The 19,018-nt window shown below is 38.0% G+C and overlaps 1 protein-coding gene across 11 annotated transcripts; it reads right to left on the bottom strand.

The window, feature by feature from the left end:
- Positions 1 to 5,796: 5,796 nt before the first annotated feature.
- LOC116254059 (GDP-mannose transporter GONST2-like) lies at positions 5,797 to 17,392 on the bottom strand. 11 transcript variants are annotated; one of them, XM_031629123.2, is made up of 13 exons: positions 16,948 to 17,392; positions 16,818 to 16,874; positions 16,536 to 16,565; positions 16,328 to 16,443; positions 15,363 to 15,555; positions 14,796 to 15,015; positions 11,775 to 11,914; positions 10,268 to 10,397; positions 9,383 to 9,481; positions 8,631 to 8,785; positions 7,303 to 7,419; positions 6,156 to 6,253; positions 5,800 to 6,073 (listed from the first exon to the last, which is right to left on the bottom strand). In XM_031629123.2, the coding sequence occupies exons 5-13, from the start codon at positions 15,548 to 15,550 to the stop codon at positions 6,030 to 6,032; spliced, it is 1,191 nt and encodes a 396-aa protein (XP_031484983.1). In that variant the 5' UTR covers positions 15,551 to 15,555; positions 16,328 to 16,443; positions 16,536 to 16,565; positions 16,818 to 16,874; positions 16,948 to 17,392; the 3' UTR covers positions 5,800 to 6,029. The 11 variants fall into 11 exon arrangements, with proteins under 11 accessions (XP_031484978.1, XP_031484975.1, XP_031484984.1 ...); XM_031629118.2 differs by adding exons at positions 15,947 to 16,036; positions 16,220 to 16,241 and having other exon boundaries at positions 5,797 to 6,073; positions 16,328 to 17,392; XM_031629122.2 differs by having other exon boundaries at positions 16,818 to 17,392.
- Positions 17,393 to 19,018: the final 1,626 nt, after the last annotated feature.

Raw genomic sequence — 19,018 nt, 5'->3', positions numbered from 1 at the left:
GTCCCTTGATAAGGAAGGCAGAACCAAGAAGCAAACTTGCGAAGCTCAAACATCATATTCGAGCTGCTTTTTAGACTGAGAACACATGGAGCTGTCCAAAAAGGAGAGAAAGCGATAAACTGATGAAACAGATCCGAAGGAGAGCTTGCAATAGAAGAAACATGAAGGAAAAGTGTTAACTCAGAGTGTCCAAGAAGAAACTGATCGACTTTATCTGTTTGTCTTGGGACATCTGAATAATAAAGTTGGTAGTGATGGTGCCTTGTTTGGCGTTGCCTCGTAAAAATAGTGAAGATTCTCACAGCATTGTTCGGTATAATCTCGCTTAACGTGCTAAGTGAATTGACCTGCTGTCCTTTTGAGGCCAGTAGTCATGAGAAGGAAAGAACAGGTCAAATGGGTGATAGTGTTATTGGATAACTACAAGAAGGAACGAACAAAACAAAACCACTTGGTGCAGACACAACGGCTCCGCCTTGGGTTTTCAAGCTATTTTGGCAGCTTCTAGCCAGAATTACCTTCACTTTCTGTACAAATCGTTGGAATGTTGAGTTAAATTGGAGTAGTTATACCACACAAACGATTACACCAAAAACTCTACACTTACAAAGAGTAAAACCATAAGTAGTAGGAAAGAAGCTGAGGTTTTAGATGCAGTTGTAGGATGTTTCTCAAATGGGTATTACATGTATTGTCAGATTTTGTTGCATCCAATCAATTAATATATATTTTCACGCCCTGACTTGCCACCAATGGTTAGGAATGTAAGAGGCAAGATGTTACGATCAAGAGATTGAATCTCATGCCCCCAAACAGTGTGAAATAAAGGCCAAGCCATAAATTTTTTGCCAAGGGACACTCATTCAAAAAAGCGCTAAACATAGTAAAATGATTAAAGGGTAAGATACAAATAATTATGGGGCATAATGTAATTGGAAACCACCAATCATTGAAATTTGTGGGACTATGTGGGCAAATGCCCACACATGGCCATACGTTGCTCTGGCCCTGTGGTGAAAGTGTTTAGGTGCTTGAAATGGCCAAAATTTCCTTGTTGAAAAAAGTTAGAACATAACTAAAAGCACCTGCTTATAAGAACAAAAGTGGGAAGGGAAAAAAAGTTACCTATTAATAAAGAGTAAAACGCCCTTCACACGGTGACGTGGTGGCTTGTGAGCATCGAATACATGAATGGTATATTTAATCTCCAATTTCCACCACTCCCATTGGAACCGTTAGGTTAAAAGAAAATTACATTTTTTTTTAAGATCGAAGTACTCTATGTATCTGTCCAGTATTTGGGTCATTTTATGAGTGGGTGTTTTTTGAGTATGGTATGGCTTCAGGATCTTGGAGTTTTTCATTTTTTGGAGCTATTCCGAGTTGAGTGGATCTTTGTTTCAGATGCATCCAAACTATCCAAATATTTTGTTTAATTTGTAGTGAGGGCTTATCATAACCTGGTGATATTTTCAGTTGGACACTCATATATGTATGTATATGAATAAACATGCGTATGACACACACACACATATATATATATATATATATATATGTGTGTGTGTGTGTAACTATGTGTGTGTATACATATGAACAAGGGCGCATATTTATACATGTACGTCTGTGCATCCATGTGCGTGTAAACCATTTTCACATCTCCCCAAAGAAAAAAGTGCTTTCGATCGTAGATCTTGCATGTGATGATACTATTAGAAACAAGCAATTAATCTAATTAGCTTCATCACTAGAGCCACAACTTCTAGCGTGACCACACTGCACGTATATGGAACACTGTCGCTTGTGACTTTACCGAACTTAATTATGCAGTAAACAGGCCATCTACTTGTACCACTCCCATGCAATTTTCTTCTTTGGCAGTTTGTGGAACTTGTCCTCTCTCTCTCTCTCTCTCTCTCTCTCTCTCTCTCTCTCTCTCTCTTATGTATAATATAATGATGTAACATTCTAGGACCTAAACTTCCACTTAAAGAAAAAGGTGGCAAATTTCAAAAGCTTATCCTTCTTTAGGTTTGGGGGAAAGGGACATGAAATATATCGATTATATTCAAAACCTATCTTGGCCATAATGACCATGGAAAAAGACGCCATTAATTGTCAAGTTTCCGTGGCTAGATTACAGTCTACGGTGGGGCTCTGTACTTATGTCTAGTTTCCGTGGCTAGTTTACAGTCTACGACGGGGCTCTGTGAGGGCCGCCGGCCCCCCCCACCATCTGTCCCTGATCTATCGACCATAGGCAGCTGGAGACGTCCCCCTTCATGCTTCTTCTATTATGTCAAAGCACTCCTGCATTCATTTTCCACAACAACTCGTGGAAAGTTTACGTGTGAAAACTAATGTCAGGCATTCTTTCAGAGCCATTAATTGATCGCCTTCATTCCTAATGTCCAATCTAGACCGGCAACCAGCAAAATACCGGACATGGTAATGAAGGAGTTCAACCGGATCAGAATTGATGACTTGGAAACTCATGGAGGGTAGGCCCTGAGAAGAAATCTGATCATCTTAGTTGATATAAATTTTCAGCTTCAAACCAGCACAATCTCAGATGGGTGACTGGCTGTTATGTAAGACAGATACAGATAAAGCTTAAGACCACGACAACCTGAACCATTGACAGCAACTCTTTAAATCTCCTTGGGGTCAGTTCAGCTTCACAAGCCACTCATGAGTCATGCCTGATGAACAACAAAGTTGCAAAGCTGAACACCTGGGAGGATGGTAGTCGGCCATTTTCTATCTTGCATTTTGAAGCATTAGGTCTGCAAAAAATAGGCACAGATATGCAAGTTGAAGCTTAGTGGGTATCACCCCAAAATACTCAAAAGCAGGTCTGGTACCATAAGGGGACAGGTAGAAAACTAAGAATTAAATTACATAGCTGTCATGAAAAAGTCAAAAGGAGGTGCCCTAATTTCTGGGCTTTTATAGACAATCAAGCAAATCCAGTCCAGGATAAGATATGCACGTAAGTGTTATCCACGGCACTGCATGCTTAGACTGCATTAAAACTGAGATTCATGCTTGCTCCAAAAAAAATCAAAACTGGCTTGTGGTGTAGGCTGTTGACGAACGAACTGTGAACTTGTCGATTATTAATAAGCAAACCCCAGTCTGGCAACTAAAATCAATTTATTGGACGGTATTATTATACTTCAGGGAAAAGAAATTCTTAATTATGAGTTACACTTACGAAGCTGCAAATGAGAACATTATAAACAACAAACAAATCTCTAGAACAAAAAGTAGAAAGGAGACCAGGCGAACTCTTCGGAGATGCAACGAAATTCCTTAAGGATACACCATGAGTTGCAGAAGAACTTGATCTCCTATCCTGCCATCTTTAATCTAAAACAAGAATGTTTGGGCGGTGGTGTTCAAAAGAACAGATGTTCATAACATCAGTTCCCATGGGCTCGGGCGCAATTGAACATAGTGGGATGCAGCGTTGCTGCTGCCGTCCTAGTATTGGTGAATCTTTTGTCACAACGCACCACCACCCATCCTGCTTCAACGCCACAAGAAAACGTCAATGTTATTTCCGAGTTATCAAACGGTTGGAGTTTAATGCAAGGCTTGTCCGAAGCGTCAACGCGGCATAAAAGTCCAGTCTGTGATACATTATACAACATTGCAGAAATTAGGCACTGAAAAGAGAGAGAGGTGTTATGGCAGTTGGATGCGAAGCCAATCTGTCAAAGCTACTGCTATACGAAATTTTCAAAAGCTTTCAATTTGTGGTAAAAACTTGGCAGGAAAGGTAGAAATAGGAATAGTGCTCTAACCCAAACCTCTGCTACTACCAACTTTCACAAATGAAGTTCTTCTACTATAATTAATGGGAAAGGCAATTTTAGTGAACCTCCTTAAGCTCGAGGTTCATTTTCATGAGACCAACTGCACATTTTTCTTTTGGTCATTCCAATTTTTACTTTATCACTGATTAGACAAATCAAACTGGGTACACCTCCCTTGGTTTCCCCCTTTGTCTTCTCTCTCTCAAAGTCTTCGTAATTTTCTATTTTTCTTTTTTACATTTTTAAGACGCTTGTTATACTAATATACCACGATATTCTTAACATTTTTCCAAATTGCCTTGACGAGGGAACCACAATGACAAAGTAATCTTTTCCGTGTCTCGGAGTTGCAAATACAGTTATCAACAAGCGAAGGACTACGAAGAGCCAACAGCCAGTCATATGTAACATTAAAGCATTTAAGAGAATTTTGTAGATGTTAGATTGGCATGACAACGATGGAATTCTAGAAATGGGAAGCCAAATGAACACACGGAAGAGAAATCTATTCCACAAAAAGACAGATTTTCTAGGAAGCATGGTTGCAATATTCAAGCAAGCACAGGATCTCAAAACTCAAGGTGTGATATACGCTAGCAAGGAGACAGCATCTTCCAGGAGGCCAGATAGAAAAAGCAAATGATATGAGCAATCAAACCTGAAAATGGACACATTACCGACTGATGGAAAAATGGAGATACATTACCGACTGAGGGAAACGTCATAGAACGTCAACCGTCAGTTTCCATTTCCCAACACCACACGTTGTACCTTTTTCTGCTCACTGTCCATCAAGACAAGCCGCCAACAAAGGGGCCCATCGTCTATAAACCACTCAGGTTCTTCTCCCATACGAATGATCTATGTTAGCTGTCAGCTAGTGCCGACACTCAGAAGGCATTCGATTGCGCTTGATAGACCCCCATCTAAGACCATAGAAATTTGAAATATACAGATAAAGATCGAACACCCTCACCTTTTAGGTTTTCAAATGTGGATTTTTTAAGTCTAACTTCAAATCTTTAATTTGATGAATCATAAATTTCAGTATGGATCTTTTGCTATATCACCAAAACTATGCTATATGAAATCCATGAATAAAAAATCTGAAGTAATCAACCACCCCAAATCTCAAGTAATCAACAACCCTTGTGTTATTCTTCTGAGCTACAAACTGTGGCAAGTGCGACGCCAGAATTGAAGAGGTGGCAAGTGCGACACCAGAATTGAAGAATACTGTAGGTTCACTGAGGCCTCGAAGCAAGCAGAAGACATAAAGGTATGGCCTTCGAGGTTATGATCTTAAGAGGTTTTACACTGAAAGCAGGTTTCCTAAGTAAACATTAAAAAAGAAAAGAAGACCAACAGAAAACAACCCAATCAGCAATCACCCACATTCATTTTGTTCTGCTGCTTCAGGCACAGTACGATGGTAGGGCTGGATTCCTGCAAGCAACTATATTTAGGAGATCCAAGTGGGTCCATCCGCTTGGAAAGGGTTTCAAGCTTTGCGACTCACATTTGCTATCGCACAGTGGTGGGGCCCTGCAGAAGATCCTCCGGCTCTCTGATTAGGACATGGACGGTAGGCTTGGCTGGGGAATCATCTGAATAACGACAGGCACCATTTGGCCTCTCTAGATTAGGTCAGAACTAGGTTGCTGTGACCTTTCAGTCTGCTCCAAATAAGATTTCTATAATGCACATACATTGGTGAGGTCTTCAGCAGCCATATTAGATCACATAGACTGATTCTTCTCCAAGCACGAGGGCCTCAAAAGAAGATGCCAATTAGCTATGACTGTCTGCCAGTGCTTCAGAGCATAACATGGAAAAGGTTGGCAAGTTCAGAAACTAGGTCTTACTGTAGGAGAGTAGGCTGGATGTAGCAACTGAGTTGTTCAGTATGGCACTTCTTTGCCTGCCTCTGTCTGGATCTCATGTGTGCCGTCCAACCACTGGGGCCACATACATTTACTGGACAGTGAATGTTGTGAAAAAAGCAAAAAGATTCTTATATTTGATGAGCTTATGGATAATAATGTTAGAGCTACAGAAAAAATATTAGATTTTGCATCAGATATAAAGGGATCTTTCGGCATCTTTGCAAAACAACCAAACAATACATAAATAAATATTACAGAAGAGACCAGCAAAGAGACATCTTTCGGCATCTTTCAGCATCTTTCGGCATCATTGCGGTATCTTCAATCATGACATTTTTGCTTTTGCAAAGAATACTCCAGCAAAGAGACCTGCGTACAAATACCAAACACGTTACAGAAGCTGAGTTGGAGGACCTCAAGTTGTGAACTCATCTGTGTGAAGCATTATTACCAAAGAGTATGCTGGAAAGGTTAGGGAGGCTGATTGGAACCCTAAACACCAGAATACCAGCAACTGAGAGTGGTATCTTGTTTAAAGATCCTACCAAACTGTAAAAGGGAGGAAATCATCAACTGAAACCAAACAGCGGCAGCTATAATCATGGCCACTTTTATAAACCAAACATAAATTAAACACGAATTAGAAGCACAATGAGCCAAAGTGTAAAAGATAAAGACTCCCCCAAAAAACCTACGCATACAGTAGGAATCCAGGAGATAAGAATCCAATGATCACTACCATTGGCGCAGATCGATCTTGTAGGAAGACCAGAAAAGGAACACATAACAAAATCATATTTGCATAGTCTAAAACAAAGTCTTGGACAGCTACATCAAATTGCACATAAATAAACCAAGAACTATCCACATTTTTGGTAATCATAATATGAATTCAATAATCTAAAGTACTTAAAATAACATCCAAGACACGATGACTAAATTATAACATAATATCTTACACTTTGAACTCAAGACTTAACCATTCTTCGCACTTATAGAAATTTCAGTCAGGCTTATCCCTATGAAAGTTATTCATAATTCGTTACGACCAGTGAGATGTAAAGCAAATCACCCAAATCCACCCTTAGTCACCGTGCCTATAATCCAAGTACAGAGCTGGAGAAGGAATATGACTTTTGTAGATTGTTTAATATATTCTGTAGCACAATCTAGTTGAGCTTGCGGCAGTTTTTCACTTAAAATACTGCAGTAGAAACTTGTATTACATGGCACTTATCTGATAGACAATACAATTTAGATGTGCTCATGTAATGCATAAGCTGGTGGCACCATACCAGCCACCTAACTGAGTTTCCAATCAGAAGTAAGGCCAGTCTAAAGCATCCCATGTTTTTACTATGTCTTTGATCATCATTTACTTTTTCCTTCAAGAGCATACAATTAAGCAGTGTGAGACAAGCTGAACTCTCAGTTTTAATGTCAAAAGCAAAACAGAAGATCTGATGTTAATCTCCCCACTATAGCATTTTACCATGAATACACCTACACACCATTACCGATGCTTTTTTAGCAGTAAATGCAAGTAAACATCCTAACAGATGTGAACTAGAAAAGAGAGAGAGAGAGAGAGAGGGAACCTGAAAGTGGTAGGCCCAGTTTGGTGTAAGAACCACATAGATGTAAAACTGATACCAAGTCCAAGAAATCCACTAGCTGTCGCAACCACCCAAAACATCGGCAACCTAATCATGTCTCTACAGTACAAAATTAAAGAAATTGTACAAAAATTCAGCATAGTCAAATAATAGTAAATGGATGGCAAAGACACCAAATTGAACCAAAGAACTGCAGTTCAGTAATGGTTGTATAATCCAATAAAGAAAGCCTTGTTAATCACCTATTTTAGTGTCATTAGGACAAAATAGTGAGCAATTTTTAGCCCCCTAGATCCATTTGTCAAAGTATACAGAAGCTTCTACCACAACAATAAAGTACCTAAAAATACTCTGTGGACCTAAAAGGCAATACAAATTCCTATAACAATGAAATCTGAGACTCTTAAGATCTTCAAATGAGATTGCCTTCATGACTACTTCCTTTGAACCAGAGGAAACAAATGCAGCCACTTTGTACCATCAATGCAGAATAATTCCTTGATTGTTCTGCATACATGTTTAGTTGGAAAAAGTTGCTTAGAAAATGAACACTTAGTCTTTGGAAACCAAATGAGACCACCTCCAGACAACTCCTGATCTACAGCAATTTTTCATTATTCAGGAGTATCAATCTATATATATATATATATATATATATATATATATATATATATGATCAATTGCTTTTAGAAAATTATCCATGGTAAGATTCTGCATTACTTTACATATAAAGTACACAGCATCACTATACATGTGAGGCTGGGTGAGGATAAGTGAACAAAGAGTAAGAAACTATTTGAAATTAGACAGGAATATTTCTTTTGTAGTTATTTCTTTAGCAATCCAAAGAAGACAAGTAAAATATGGCCCCTTCTCTTTCTATCGAGATGCATATAATCCTAGAGATAAAAACAAAAACTTAGCTGAGTAAGAGCATTCCCACTCCTAGATATTTGTTAATGCTAAAGATGAACTTACAGAAAATGTCAGAGGACATTTCGTGGATTAAAAACTGAACAATCATGCTAGTGTCAATGTTCTCAACCATAAACAGGCTAACTATAAGGGTTGATTTTGCAAAAGATGTTTAGTTAGACACATAATGCACATTTCTGCACTTTACGAAATCTAAATATTAGTCTTGGTGTGTCACAGTAAGCTTCAGCCTACTAATGTTAGTGGCATCCAATTCCTTGTACATGTCAAACAATAAGGAACTTTTTACTGAGTTTAAAAGTTGAGTTAGTAGCCGAAAGAAAAGATGCCACTAGTAAACAACAAATTCAGTGTCCATGGATAAGGACACTCACAGGCTGTACACATATTCCCATTCATTGAAAAGAATGATCAAGAATATGGCAAATGGTAATGACAACAAGTTGTTAAGCAACACCATGGAAACTTCATTCAGTGACCCAGATCTTGTCGCCTGCTTTGCCACATCCATAACCCGTCGCAAGGTCAGCTGTCAAAAGAAAAATAGATCGAATATCAAGTCCTCCCCATAAGAAAGAATAACAACTAGACGTGGAAAGTTTTTTCGAGATATAGTAGTACAAGAAGCAGCATCTGCTCTGTTACTTTCAATTTGAAAGCAGAACAAGAAAAGAAAAAACACCCCGGAAATCAGTGAAAATCCATATATGATTGAGAGACATCTCAACCAATCTCAAAGAAAGAAATGGGAAATGAATCTATAGATAACTGTACCTTGGTTCTCCCAAAGCATGTACTTTTCTAGTGATTTCTTATAAAAGAATGAAATGGATTTCAAGGTCTCAGGAAGTAGATGTGATGCCAGTTTACAGGTATCAAGGGTCTAGATATTATTTCCGTACTTGTGGAACATTTATAAATTTATTTGCTTTCTACTACTGTGTAATTCACAATTTCACATAGCTCATTCTATGTTAGATGGATGAAGTGCTAACAAAATTGAGGAAGCACAGTAATCATTGCCAAATGGTGCAAGAAATGACTTAAGACATAATCACTAGGTCTTATTTTAAAATAAATCAAGCAAATGAAACAGAAGATTGGAATTATGAAACAGTAAACTCACTGAATAGCTTGCAGTCAAAATGCAATTCAATGCTTGCCAAGTATAACCTGTAGCATTGAACGAGAGATCTGTAATGCCTCCACATACAGCAGATATGATCTACAAAAACGTTCAGTTTAGTAAATTATTAACATAAAGATGAGGTCAAACATTTACACATGCATGCACACACACAAACACACACTGTTACAATAATAGCACACACAAATGAAATATAACACAGTTTTTTGCAGTAATAGCATACACAAGTGAAATATAAGAAAGTTGATCAGCAAGATACCGCTTACACAAAGAAATAGATAAATATATGAACTTCCAGCAATCATAACGAAAACAATATTACAAACTTGCATATGTTTATACACTTCAAGAACCATCAAACATTTTGGTGAAAAGTAGATCCGAAATTAATCATATTTTTTGGGAAGGGATCCAAATAAGCTTTTACTCCTACTAAATTCCATTATAAAAGCTAGATCATCACAAGCTTGGTGCAACATAACAGCCAGCAGCTCTCTCAAGAGAAGTTGGCTTAGTAGGAAACATACATAAGGAGATGATCAAAAATTGCAAGGGAGAAAAAACATATACAAGTATATGACACATGTATTAACATCCATAAAGTTAAAAATAGTGAAATACAGAGGAACAGAGAACTTAAAATCTTTTCCAGTACATATCCAAGGAAGGTACAGAAAACATGCATGCTTGTTATTCATGTTATTATGAAAACCTTTTACTATTGTCCCTGAGAACATATTAGGCAACCAAGCAAATGCTATTTTTAGAAGGTGATAAGCTACAATAAGATTCTTGCTGGATGGTAAAGCACAAGAGGCAACTAAATGACAACATAAATCATAGAAAGGAAGCACGTGAACATACCATTAAGAATAAAGCAGCCCAAACTTTTGCATTTTGATGCCGTCTAAAAATATATGTATCTCCAATTGCAGTAAGGATGTTTGTCACATTCTTTAAGATAGTCACCATTGCAACATTAATATACTTCAAGCTGTACAATCACAAAAAGAAGAACTTAACCTCTGTCAGACAAAATAATAAACAGAAAAGCAAGTATCCTATTGCTTGGTAAAGAACTTCCGGTTTATTGACAATAAAAAAAGAAGCTCTACATGGCACTTGCCCATGTGACAAAAAAAATGAGGCTGCTAGACCTTAGCACTTTATCATAATATTTACAACTAAGGACATGTCACTGCTGTGACACTGTTTGTATGATTAAAAGTGTTTCAGGTATTTAATGAGAATCCTGAAGTTATTCTATAAATATTTCATGTATCTGCTTATAGGATGTAGGATTTAACATATGCAACATACAAATCGGTAGATTGATCTCAAGTGCCTTACAAACTGAAACACAGACTTCCGTGTTTGAATCCATGCTCTATATTGATTTTTACCAAATGATAATCTGACCAAAATATGAGGATCGATATGTCAAGAATCAAAAGCAACCCATTTTAGTTGTCCAATTTATTGAGCTGAACATTTCTTCAAATAGATACTTATGACCATTTTTTACAACATTCATATCAAAAACAAGAAAAACTCTCCATTATCCACAGTTCAGTGCCTTAGTGGTTTGAACATGATGGCTGGCCTACTCAACTAAGTTGCCTTCTTAAATGGGTTATTGCAGATGATGGACACAATCTGCACTCAGCAACTTGGGTTTTAATAATGCATTGACAGGTGTTATTTATAAGGTTTAATAGTATATTCTCGACATTGCATTTGCACTGAAAATGTCAATTATTCTATTATGGATCCACATGTTGAGACAATTGGCTCCAGAACCAGATAATCCATAGTCCAAACTCCATACCTAGTATAAATTAGCGTTAGCGTATGCCATTCCATAAAAATTGTTTTCCATTGATACTATATACTTCTAATATTTCAGACATAAATTAGCAGTAAAGAGAATCCTAGCTAGATCATGGATCAGTATGACTGGGTAAAAGTCACAATGAGTGCAATTATGATTCATTGGATTGGCAGACCGTTATCCAGTGCTTATTCAGGATAAGACTGATGTCTAGTAAGTGACTTAATCTGAACCTCAATGACCTATTAACATCTTGCAAGGAACTTTATCTGAACTTTAATGACCTAAAATAAGATCCATCAGTTCCACATATTGTGAATTCTACATTTCCATGTCCAATAAGCATTTGCCGATGAAGTGAAATGCAACAGTTAACTTGTTACCAAACTAATGATTTCTGTTTGAAAATTTGTCTACTCTTATGAATAACTGCGATGAACTAAGAACAATCACACCCACAAAACTTGGGTGTTCATGCCTCCCTAATTAAAACAACAAAACTAAATTCATAACATGATTTTAGAGAATTTATTTGTATACCTGTACATGCCTGTTATGAGCATGCCAATGAATATCATATTAACAGGAATCCAGACTCTTACAAGCCTCCATGTGAGCTTTTCTGTGGTCACTACTCCAAAAGCACTTAACATAAGAATAATTATGACAGCAACAAGATTCTACATTAAAAATGAAAATGAATCTTGGTCAGTCCATGAATGCAATTGCCTGATTAACCTCTGCAGCTAATAATAGCTGGTCATTACAAAAAAGCTACCATCATAAGCAAGAGTACATAAAATTAGTGCATCTATAATTCTGCTTTTATCTATCTAAACAGGTAGAAAGAGCCATACAGAGCAGAGAATCCACCAAAGCAACGAGGACCAAGTATTTAGTTTCATAAACAATCAAAAAGCATAAAGAGAAAATGAATTCTGCATTAAGCATGGAAGTCAAATCAGAAACGAAAACAGGTCTGAATGAGATGAAGGGAAATGCATTCAGTACTTGGGAGAGCAACTTTGTTAAAAGTAGCAACATCTTTTCCACTACCAAATGCCAGACCAAGACAATTAAGTGAAGATAGCTGACATGAGTCACCTTGAGAAGATGCAAGAGGACCTGAGATATTGAAAGGAGGAGCTAAGTAGATTGAAGAACACAATCCATCGTCCGATATTCACATTACATAACCTTTAAAAAAACCAATCCTTTACCATGTTGTGCATAATTTATAACATGCTCCTCTATGTTACGTTGGGTATGATACAAGGTGTAAGAAACACATTACACCTTCAAAACACAAAAAAAAACGATAAAGTTCTTTCTGAAGTTACATAACTTCCTTAAGGCAGAACATTAAGTTTGTTATGACAGGCACTCTTACACACTCAAAGTGAAAAATAAAATTAAAGGATTGATTCACTGCAACGAAGTGAGAAGTCAAAATGCTGTTAGCCAGTCGTCAACTGACATGTGATATCAGAACAGTGATCAATTGGTCAAACCACCCAACTAGTCAGCTTAGTTGATTGGTCAAAGAACTAATCTGTGATGCACACACACAGAGAATTCTAGGCACTTGGGCGAGTAGCGGTACGTGAAGTAAGTTAAGGAAGTCCACACACACACACACATATATATATAGGAGAATTGAAATCAGTCGGTTGCTGGATGGCCAAAATGTTCACTAAAGAGCACCCTGAACTATTGCTAAAAGCACCATTAACCATTGCTAATATATATACATAGGGTATTTGCTTTTGCATAAATATGTGTATTTATTTAGAATCAATCAATTGACTCAGACCAACTGATCTTGAAAGAGACTTGACTTCTGATCGACCCATGTCCTACTTTAAATGTTAACAACTTAGGCAACAAATTACCGAACTTCATGGTTTTCTGGTAAGAGGCTATGTCTATCCTCCAACATAAAATTCAAAAAAAAATCAAGTTTTATAAACATAAAGTTGCTTTATGAGTCCAACGAGTAAGTCATGACAATAATGGTTATTTAGCTGATACCCATTAAGCATAACTTAAGTGGTCAACTACATTTTTCTTTTGAATGAAAGCTTGCATGTTGTAGGTAGATTATACTTCTTATTTTCTTATATATATGCAGTTCACGCTTTTCATAAAGCATTTTTTTAACTTTTCTGATATTCTTCTATTTTTTTTATCTTTCCTGTTTTCTTAATCTCTTGTGATTTCTAATATAGAAAGATAAATCTCTGGTTTTTTTATGTTAAATTATGTTAGGCACCTAACTTGAACCCCACCAATACCGGTTAGGGCCATTAGGCTGTGTTTTACAACATTGATCCAGGCAACATGCTGCTTCATATACTGCCCAATTTCAATAAGAAGACTGATTCATAGATCTGTATCTCCATCTCATAGCATTCTGCAAGCTTCCACTGGAAACCTCAGGAAATGTTGATGCTGAATTACATCTCAAAAAATACACATTTTAAATTATCTTTCTCTTAAACAAAGTCAAATGACTAATGCAACATAAGTTAGTTTAGTACAAGAAAGAGCTCAGGGAGTGGAAGAAAGGCAGGTCAACAGCTTGCCAGATCATGCTATAGCACAATGATCAGCATGGAAGTGCACCATTGCATCCTATCTCATCTGGCAGGGTTGTCTGAAATACCTTGGGATATTGTCATGGGAGAAAAATACGGTTAGCATAATTTGGCATCATGGCCCACCTATATTTTTCACCACCTGTAAGAATGATCACATGGTAATAAATAATAACCTCTAGCAACCTCCTGCAATCCTCACTGGGGCAACTTTGAACATACTCCATATGAGGGTTTACAAGCTCTATAAACAAGAATTATCTAGTAGTGTCAAAAGAGCATTGACACACAAAAACACACAATGCCTGATCTTTAAAGCGTTCTATATCATTGATAGAGGCCTGTCTAATGAATTCAAGAATGCCAGGTCTAAATACCTCAAAAAACTGGCATATGCCATCCACTTCCACCAACTAATAATCTAACTCACACAGGTATGTGTGATCTGCCCACATACCCATGTCGGTATGCAGGTATGGCAACAGGGATATGTGGGTATGGCTGTATTTGAAAAACATAAAAAATTATATTTTCAGACTTGATTTTTCTTTAATGTTGATTTTCCCTTCCTTTGTTTTCCCCTCCACCAAGATTCTATATTTTCCTCGCATTTTTCTTTAATTTCGAGAATTTTCTGTGGATTATTAGATATATAATATACATATTTACATATACACTCTGATGTACCCTCGTACCCAAATTTTTTAAAATCTCTCTGCATGTACCCACATCTTTATACCTGTATTCATATTGTACCCGTACCCATGTCACTTAGCTAACAATCAAAGTTAAACAAAACTGTGACTATGGTGAAAATGTGAATGAGTTATTTACAGTCAAAATTTTGGACTCTAACCTATGATTATTTGAACAGAAGAAAGGAAAATGACATGATGAAAACTGAAAGCAGACACTTTTCTTAGTAAACCCAATCAAACAAGAAAGGAAACCCACTCTTGCTTACCTGAAAAAGCATTAAAGAGACCCCTGCATCAAACCCATAGCTTGATAACACAACTTTGTTAAGCAGTATCATGCTGCAGGAACATACACAGTAAGAAGACCCAGAGATAAGGGAATGGGATTTTCTTTCTGCTCCATGCGTTCTCTTTTCATCACCTTTCTCGTCCAAACCATTGTCATGACCCTCATCATCCAATGATGGAACATGGACAAGAGGCAACCTGCACATAAGAAGGAACCATCTACTTAATAAAAATATGGATGTAACCACCTTTAAATTATTAGTATCTTTTACTTGGTTTCATAGAAAAAATGCTTCTTTGTTCTACCATTAAGTTTGAGCTCAGGAAATTTTTGGTTCTTTTCTTCCATTTCTTTTCTGGTAGAGGCAGAGTTAGAACTAAAAGAACAGAACTAGCAGGAAGAAAAAGAACAGCAATTGCGCAAACAGAAAGATTCCTTAACAATGAGACAACAAAAGGCTCCTCAACAATTCAAGTACATAAACATGGAAAGGCATGACACACATCAAAAGACAAGAGAGAGAGAGAGAGAGAGAGAGAGAGACCTACTACTAGTTCCTCTCCTCGAGACATTTGTTGGAAGACTAATCAGCATTTCCTTTTCTGGCTTCCGGAAACTATTAAGAATCTTGTACACTATTCCATTCCTATTTCTTTTGGATGTTGTTCCATTCATGATGATAATGTCGGACACTTCAGTTTCATTGTAACCTGATTCAGCATTGGAGGACATGATACCTGCTAAAAGGAAACTAAAAGGCTTAGTGTTCAGCGGTATAGAGTAGCAGAAAGCCAATCACCTTCTAACGTATGACCTGTAAACCTCTAAACAAGTACTTCAAAAGTAATCTCAAACTAAACATTTTAAGCACTTCCCACTATCTAAGTGGGAACTAGCTACATTTCAAATATTGCTTCATCTAAACCTCTCACGTGGTATTTTTACAAAAAACCAATTGCAGACGTGAGGTAACCAAATCCATTACCACAAAACCTACAAAAATATAGCAAGATATATCCCGACCGAAGGTATGGCAGTATCAATTACAGAACCAGCCAACATCTGCCTAGAAATAAGAATCAGTCCTTGAACAAAGAGGGAAAAAAAAATACAACTACGAGTACATACATCAAAAGAGACTACCCCACTATTAAGCTGATGGCGCATTCTTGATCTCAACGTCTTGGATATCACCCAATAGCATCATTACAGAACTACCTGATATTCAATTGTGGTAAGACTTAAACACGACATAACTAAGCCAGCATAAATTCCCATAGAAGGAACAAATATGTCTCCGATACATGTAATTGTTTGAAAAGAAAACAGAGTGCTCACAATATGAATACAACTTTGACTAAAATATCCAAACTGGAAATTCAAGAAAGCACTTAAACAAACCAAATTTGGTGCCCACCAAGCCCTGGCAATAATCAAGCGTATCTATGCATTAGAACAGAGCTGCAACTACACCAACAAAAATTGTAAAGAAAAACCGCTTGAACCAACCTCAATCCGGAAAATTGGCAGGGCGATGCCGGCCAGCGGTTAGCCAACACACGTTAAACCTCAAAACTCACTAGGCTCCAAACACAAGAAGCCATAAAAGGTCCTCATCCACCGAGCTGCTAACAACACCGCATGAAAACAAACAGGAACTTCTTAAAATGTTTTGAGTGTCACCATCTTCAGCAAAGTCAAATCCCGCCAAGCTTACATGGAAAAAGAAGGCCGCCGAATTTCAACCCTGCAGGTAATAACACAAAGTCAGGAGCCCAAAAAGAAGTAAACTGCCAAAATTTTTGATGGCTGGCACCTCGATTAATTAACCACAATTACAAGCGTGCAATTAATCATCCCAAAAACGGAAGGCAAATTCAGCATCCTTCATGGTACTCCACATGCAATGTTTAGGAGAGAATGCCACCTTCTTCCATTCAAAACGCAATTATGTAAGGAAGGCAACACATCCAGGGGGGGAAATAATAGGCAAAATTACCCGGAAAATCCGAACAAACTCCCTTGACTTTCATTAAGGCAGGAACTCGAGACGATCCTGCATCCAGAAACGCCTACATCTCTTCGAAAGAGGACAAAATAGGAAGAAAGAGGAGAACTTAACCAATTACCTTCCTCACCACGTGATGAACAGACCGAGACCGGCGTAAATGAAGATATCTGATTCCGAACTGTTTTAGAAATTGTAAGACAAAAATAGAGCAAATGCCTGAAGGATGATAAAAAGGCGACGGTGGGAAGCGGAAGGCACCGTTCTGGGGGTCCAACTCCAAGAGGAAGCCTCATTCTTAATGGGGAAAAATGGAGATCACGTCACTCCCCCCAAGAGGACTTTTGCCGTAAGACCACTCTTAAATCTCAATCGAATCACCCGACACTCGATCCTCAAAAGCAAAACAACACCAATTGATAATTCATCGTGGAGAAAACGAGGAAGAAGGATGCATTCCTGATGGTTCTTTCTCTCTCTCTCTCTCTCTCTCTCTCTCTCTCTCTCTCGATAAGAAGTCAACATTCTTTCTTGAGGAATGGGGAAATGGCGACGGGCACCGCCAACGCTGCCGCCCAAAGGGGGAGGCGAAATTCCCGCGTTTCCTTCCCGGTTTTGGAGGGAGACGACGCGGGAGAGGAGAGGGTGTTCGATGGATCTGGATTGTAGGATTCTGGTCCGAAAAATCCGGTTCGAACTGGTTCTCATTGACTGTACTTGGTCCAGAACCGGTTTCGTTTTCCGTGGCTCGCTGGGTGAAAACGGTACCCGAATCGGTTCCGACTTGGGTATGCAAACGGGTCAGACTTGCGTGTGATGTCGCGATCTCGATCCGTTGGATTTGGATTTGGAGTCCGATGGAATAACTTAATCTGATACTTATTATAAGTTCGGGTTTGTATTGGATCTTAAAATGCTTGCAAATCACGATTGGCTTTGACATCTGAATCCGAGTAAATGGATCCAGATCAGATCTACAATCCGGAATCAATATGGTCTGGTGTTGGACTTGGATAAAGGGTCTCTATTGGGTCCTGGAGTTCTGAGGCATCTGGTAAGATTCAAGAAGAGCATTGTATTTCGAACGAATGTCAAGAATGCTGTATTGTTCTTTCAAAAGAAATATAATGCAATTATGTCGAAAGCAATATGTGTGATCACACCATATTTCTTGAAACAAAAACATGGCGTGTTTGGATCATGTAAATAACATGTATCCAAAGGACATAATGTTCTTATAAAATGCCATGTTGATAGATCTTTATAATTAGGTTCAGTTTTCCAAGCCTTCCCAACTTCATATATTTGTTGTTGGTTTTTTCTTTTAAGGGTGTAGTCCAACTTGATATAGTTCTTTCACACTACCAATGAGATCCAACCCTGTTCATTGTTTGAGATCCAAATCCAGGCTGGTTAAGTTCCTGGGTTTGATAATTGTGAGCATGGATAATCCAGATTTTAAGAAGCAATCAAAATATTCTCGAGGAGGTTGGTGCCATGGACGGGGAAGGGTTGATAGATCGTCAGTCTTCATTTCAAATCTCTAGACGTCAACTCTACATACTGCAAAAGAGGTGCTACCGATACGTAAGTTGAAGCACCGCGGCGGCAACACCTCGAGACACTGAAAGCAGACCTCAGTACCCTAGTGGGGCAATGAATTGGGTGGAGGCTTCTGCCTTCGATCCGATGGAGGATCTCTCCCGCTCACCCGGCAATACTAGCAATTGATCGGATCTGGTTTGAGTGCCTTGTCACAGTTGTTCCTCACCTGGTGCAGTGTGCCTATAGAGGTACAATTGCAAAGATCCAGATCCGTTGGATCTGGGATATCCAGACCCTAATGAAGACGTTGCTTATTCTAGTGATCTTTTATCTTTCTTTTAATAGCAAGCAAGGTTACGGTATCATATTAATATTGAACGCTTGACTTTCTTCAACTTGAATGATTTATAGTCACGTTAACGAAATTCTCTCTTTTCAGGGGCTTCGCATTTGCGGAATAACTTGTTCGATAAGCATTTTGTTTAAAGAAAAAGAGAGAGGTTGATAGCTTAAGCAAAGATAAAATCCCAAGAATGAAGCTTAGAACTTCAAATTGTTAGAAAAAGAACAAAGACAAAGACGAAAAGATTTAACTAACAAAGTTTCAATTAGAATGCATGTAGGTGGTGTTTGATAGTCTCGGATCT

The sequence above is a fragment of the Nymphaea colorata genome, chromosome 5 (assembly GCF_008831285.2).
Source record: "Nymphaea colorata isolate Beijing-Zhang1983 chromosome 5, ASM883128v2, whole genome shotgun sequence".
Classification (NCBI taxonomy): domain Eukaryota; kingdom Viridiplantae; phylum Streptophyta; class Magnoliopsida; order Nymphaeales; family Nymphaeaceae; genus Nymphaea; species Nymphaea colorata.
Note: the sequence above shows the minus strand (reverse complement) of the source record. Positions and strands in the feature narration are given on the sequence as shown.

Bases quoted from the DNA above. Each gene is read 5' to 3' on its own strand.
- LOC116254059 (XM_031629118.2), bottom strand. From the start codon at position 15,550: ATGTCCTCCAATGCTGAATCAGGTTACAATGAAACTGAAGTGTCCGAC. The intron at 8,786-9,382 runs GTGAGTTTACTG...TTCTTTTGACAG, and splicing joins TTTTGACTGCAAGCTATTCA to CTGACCTTGCGACGGGTTAT. The intron at 6,254-7,302 runs GTTCCCTCTCTC...TCCCTTTTACAG, and splicing joins ACTGGGCCTACCACTTTCAG to TTTGGTAGGATCTTTAAACA.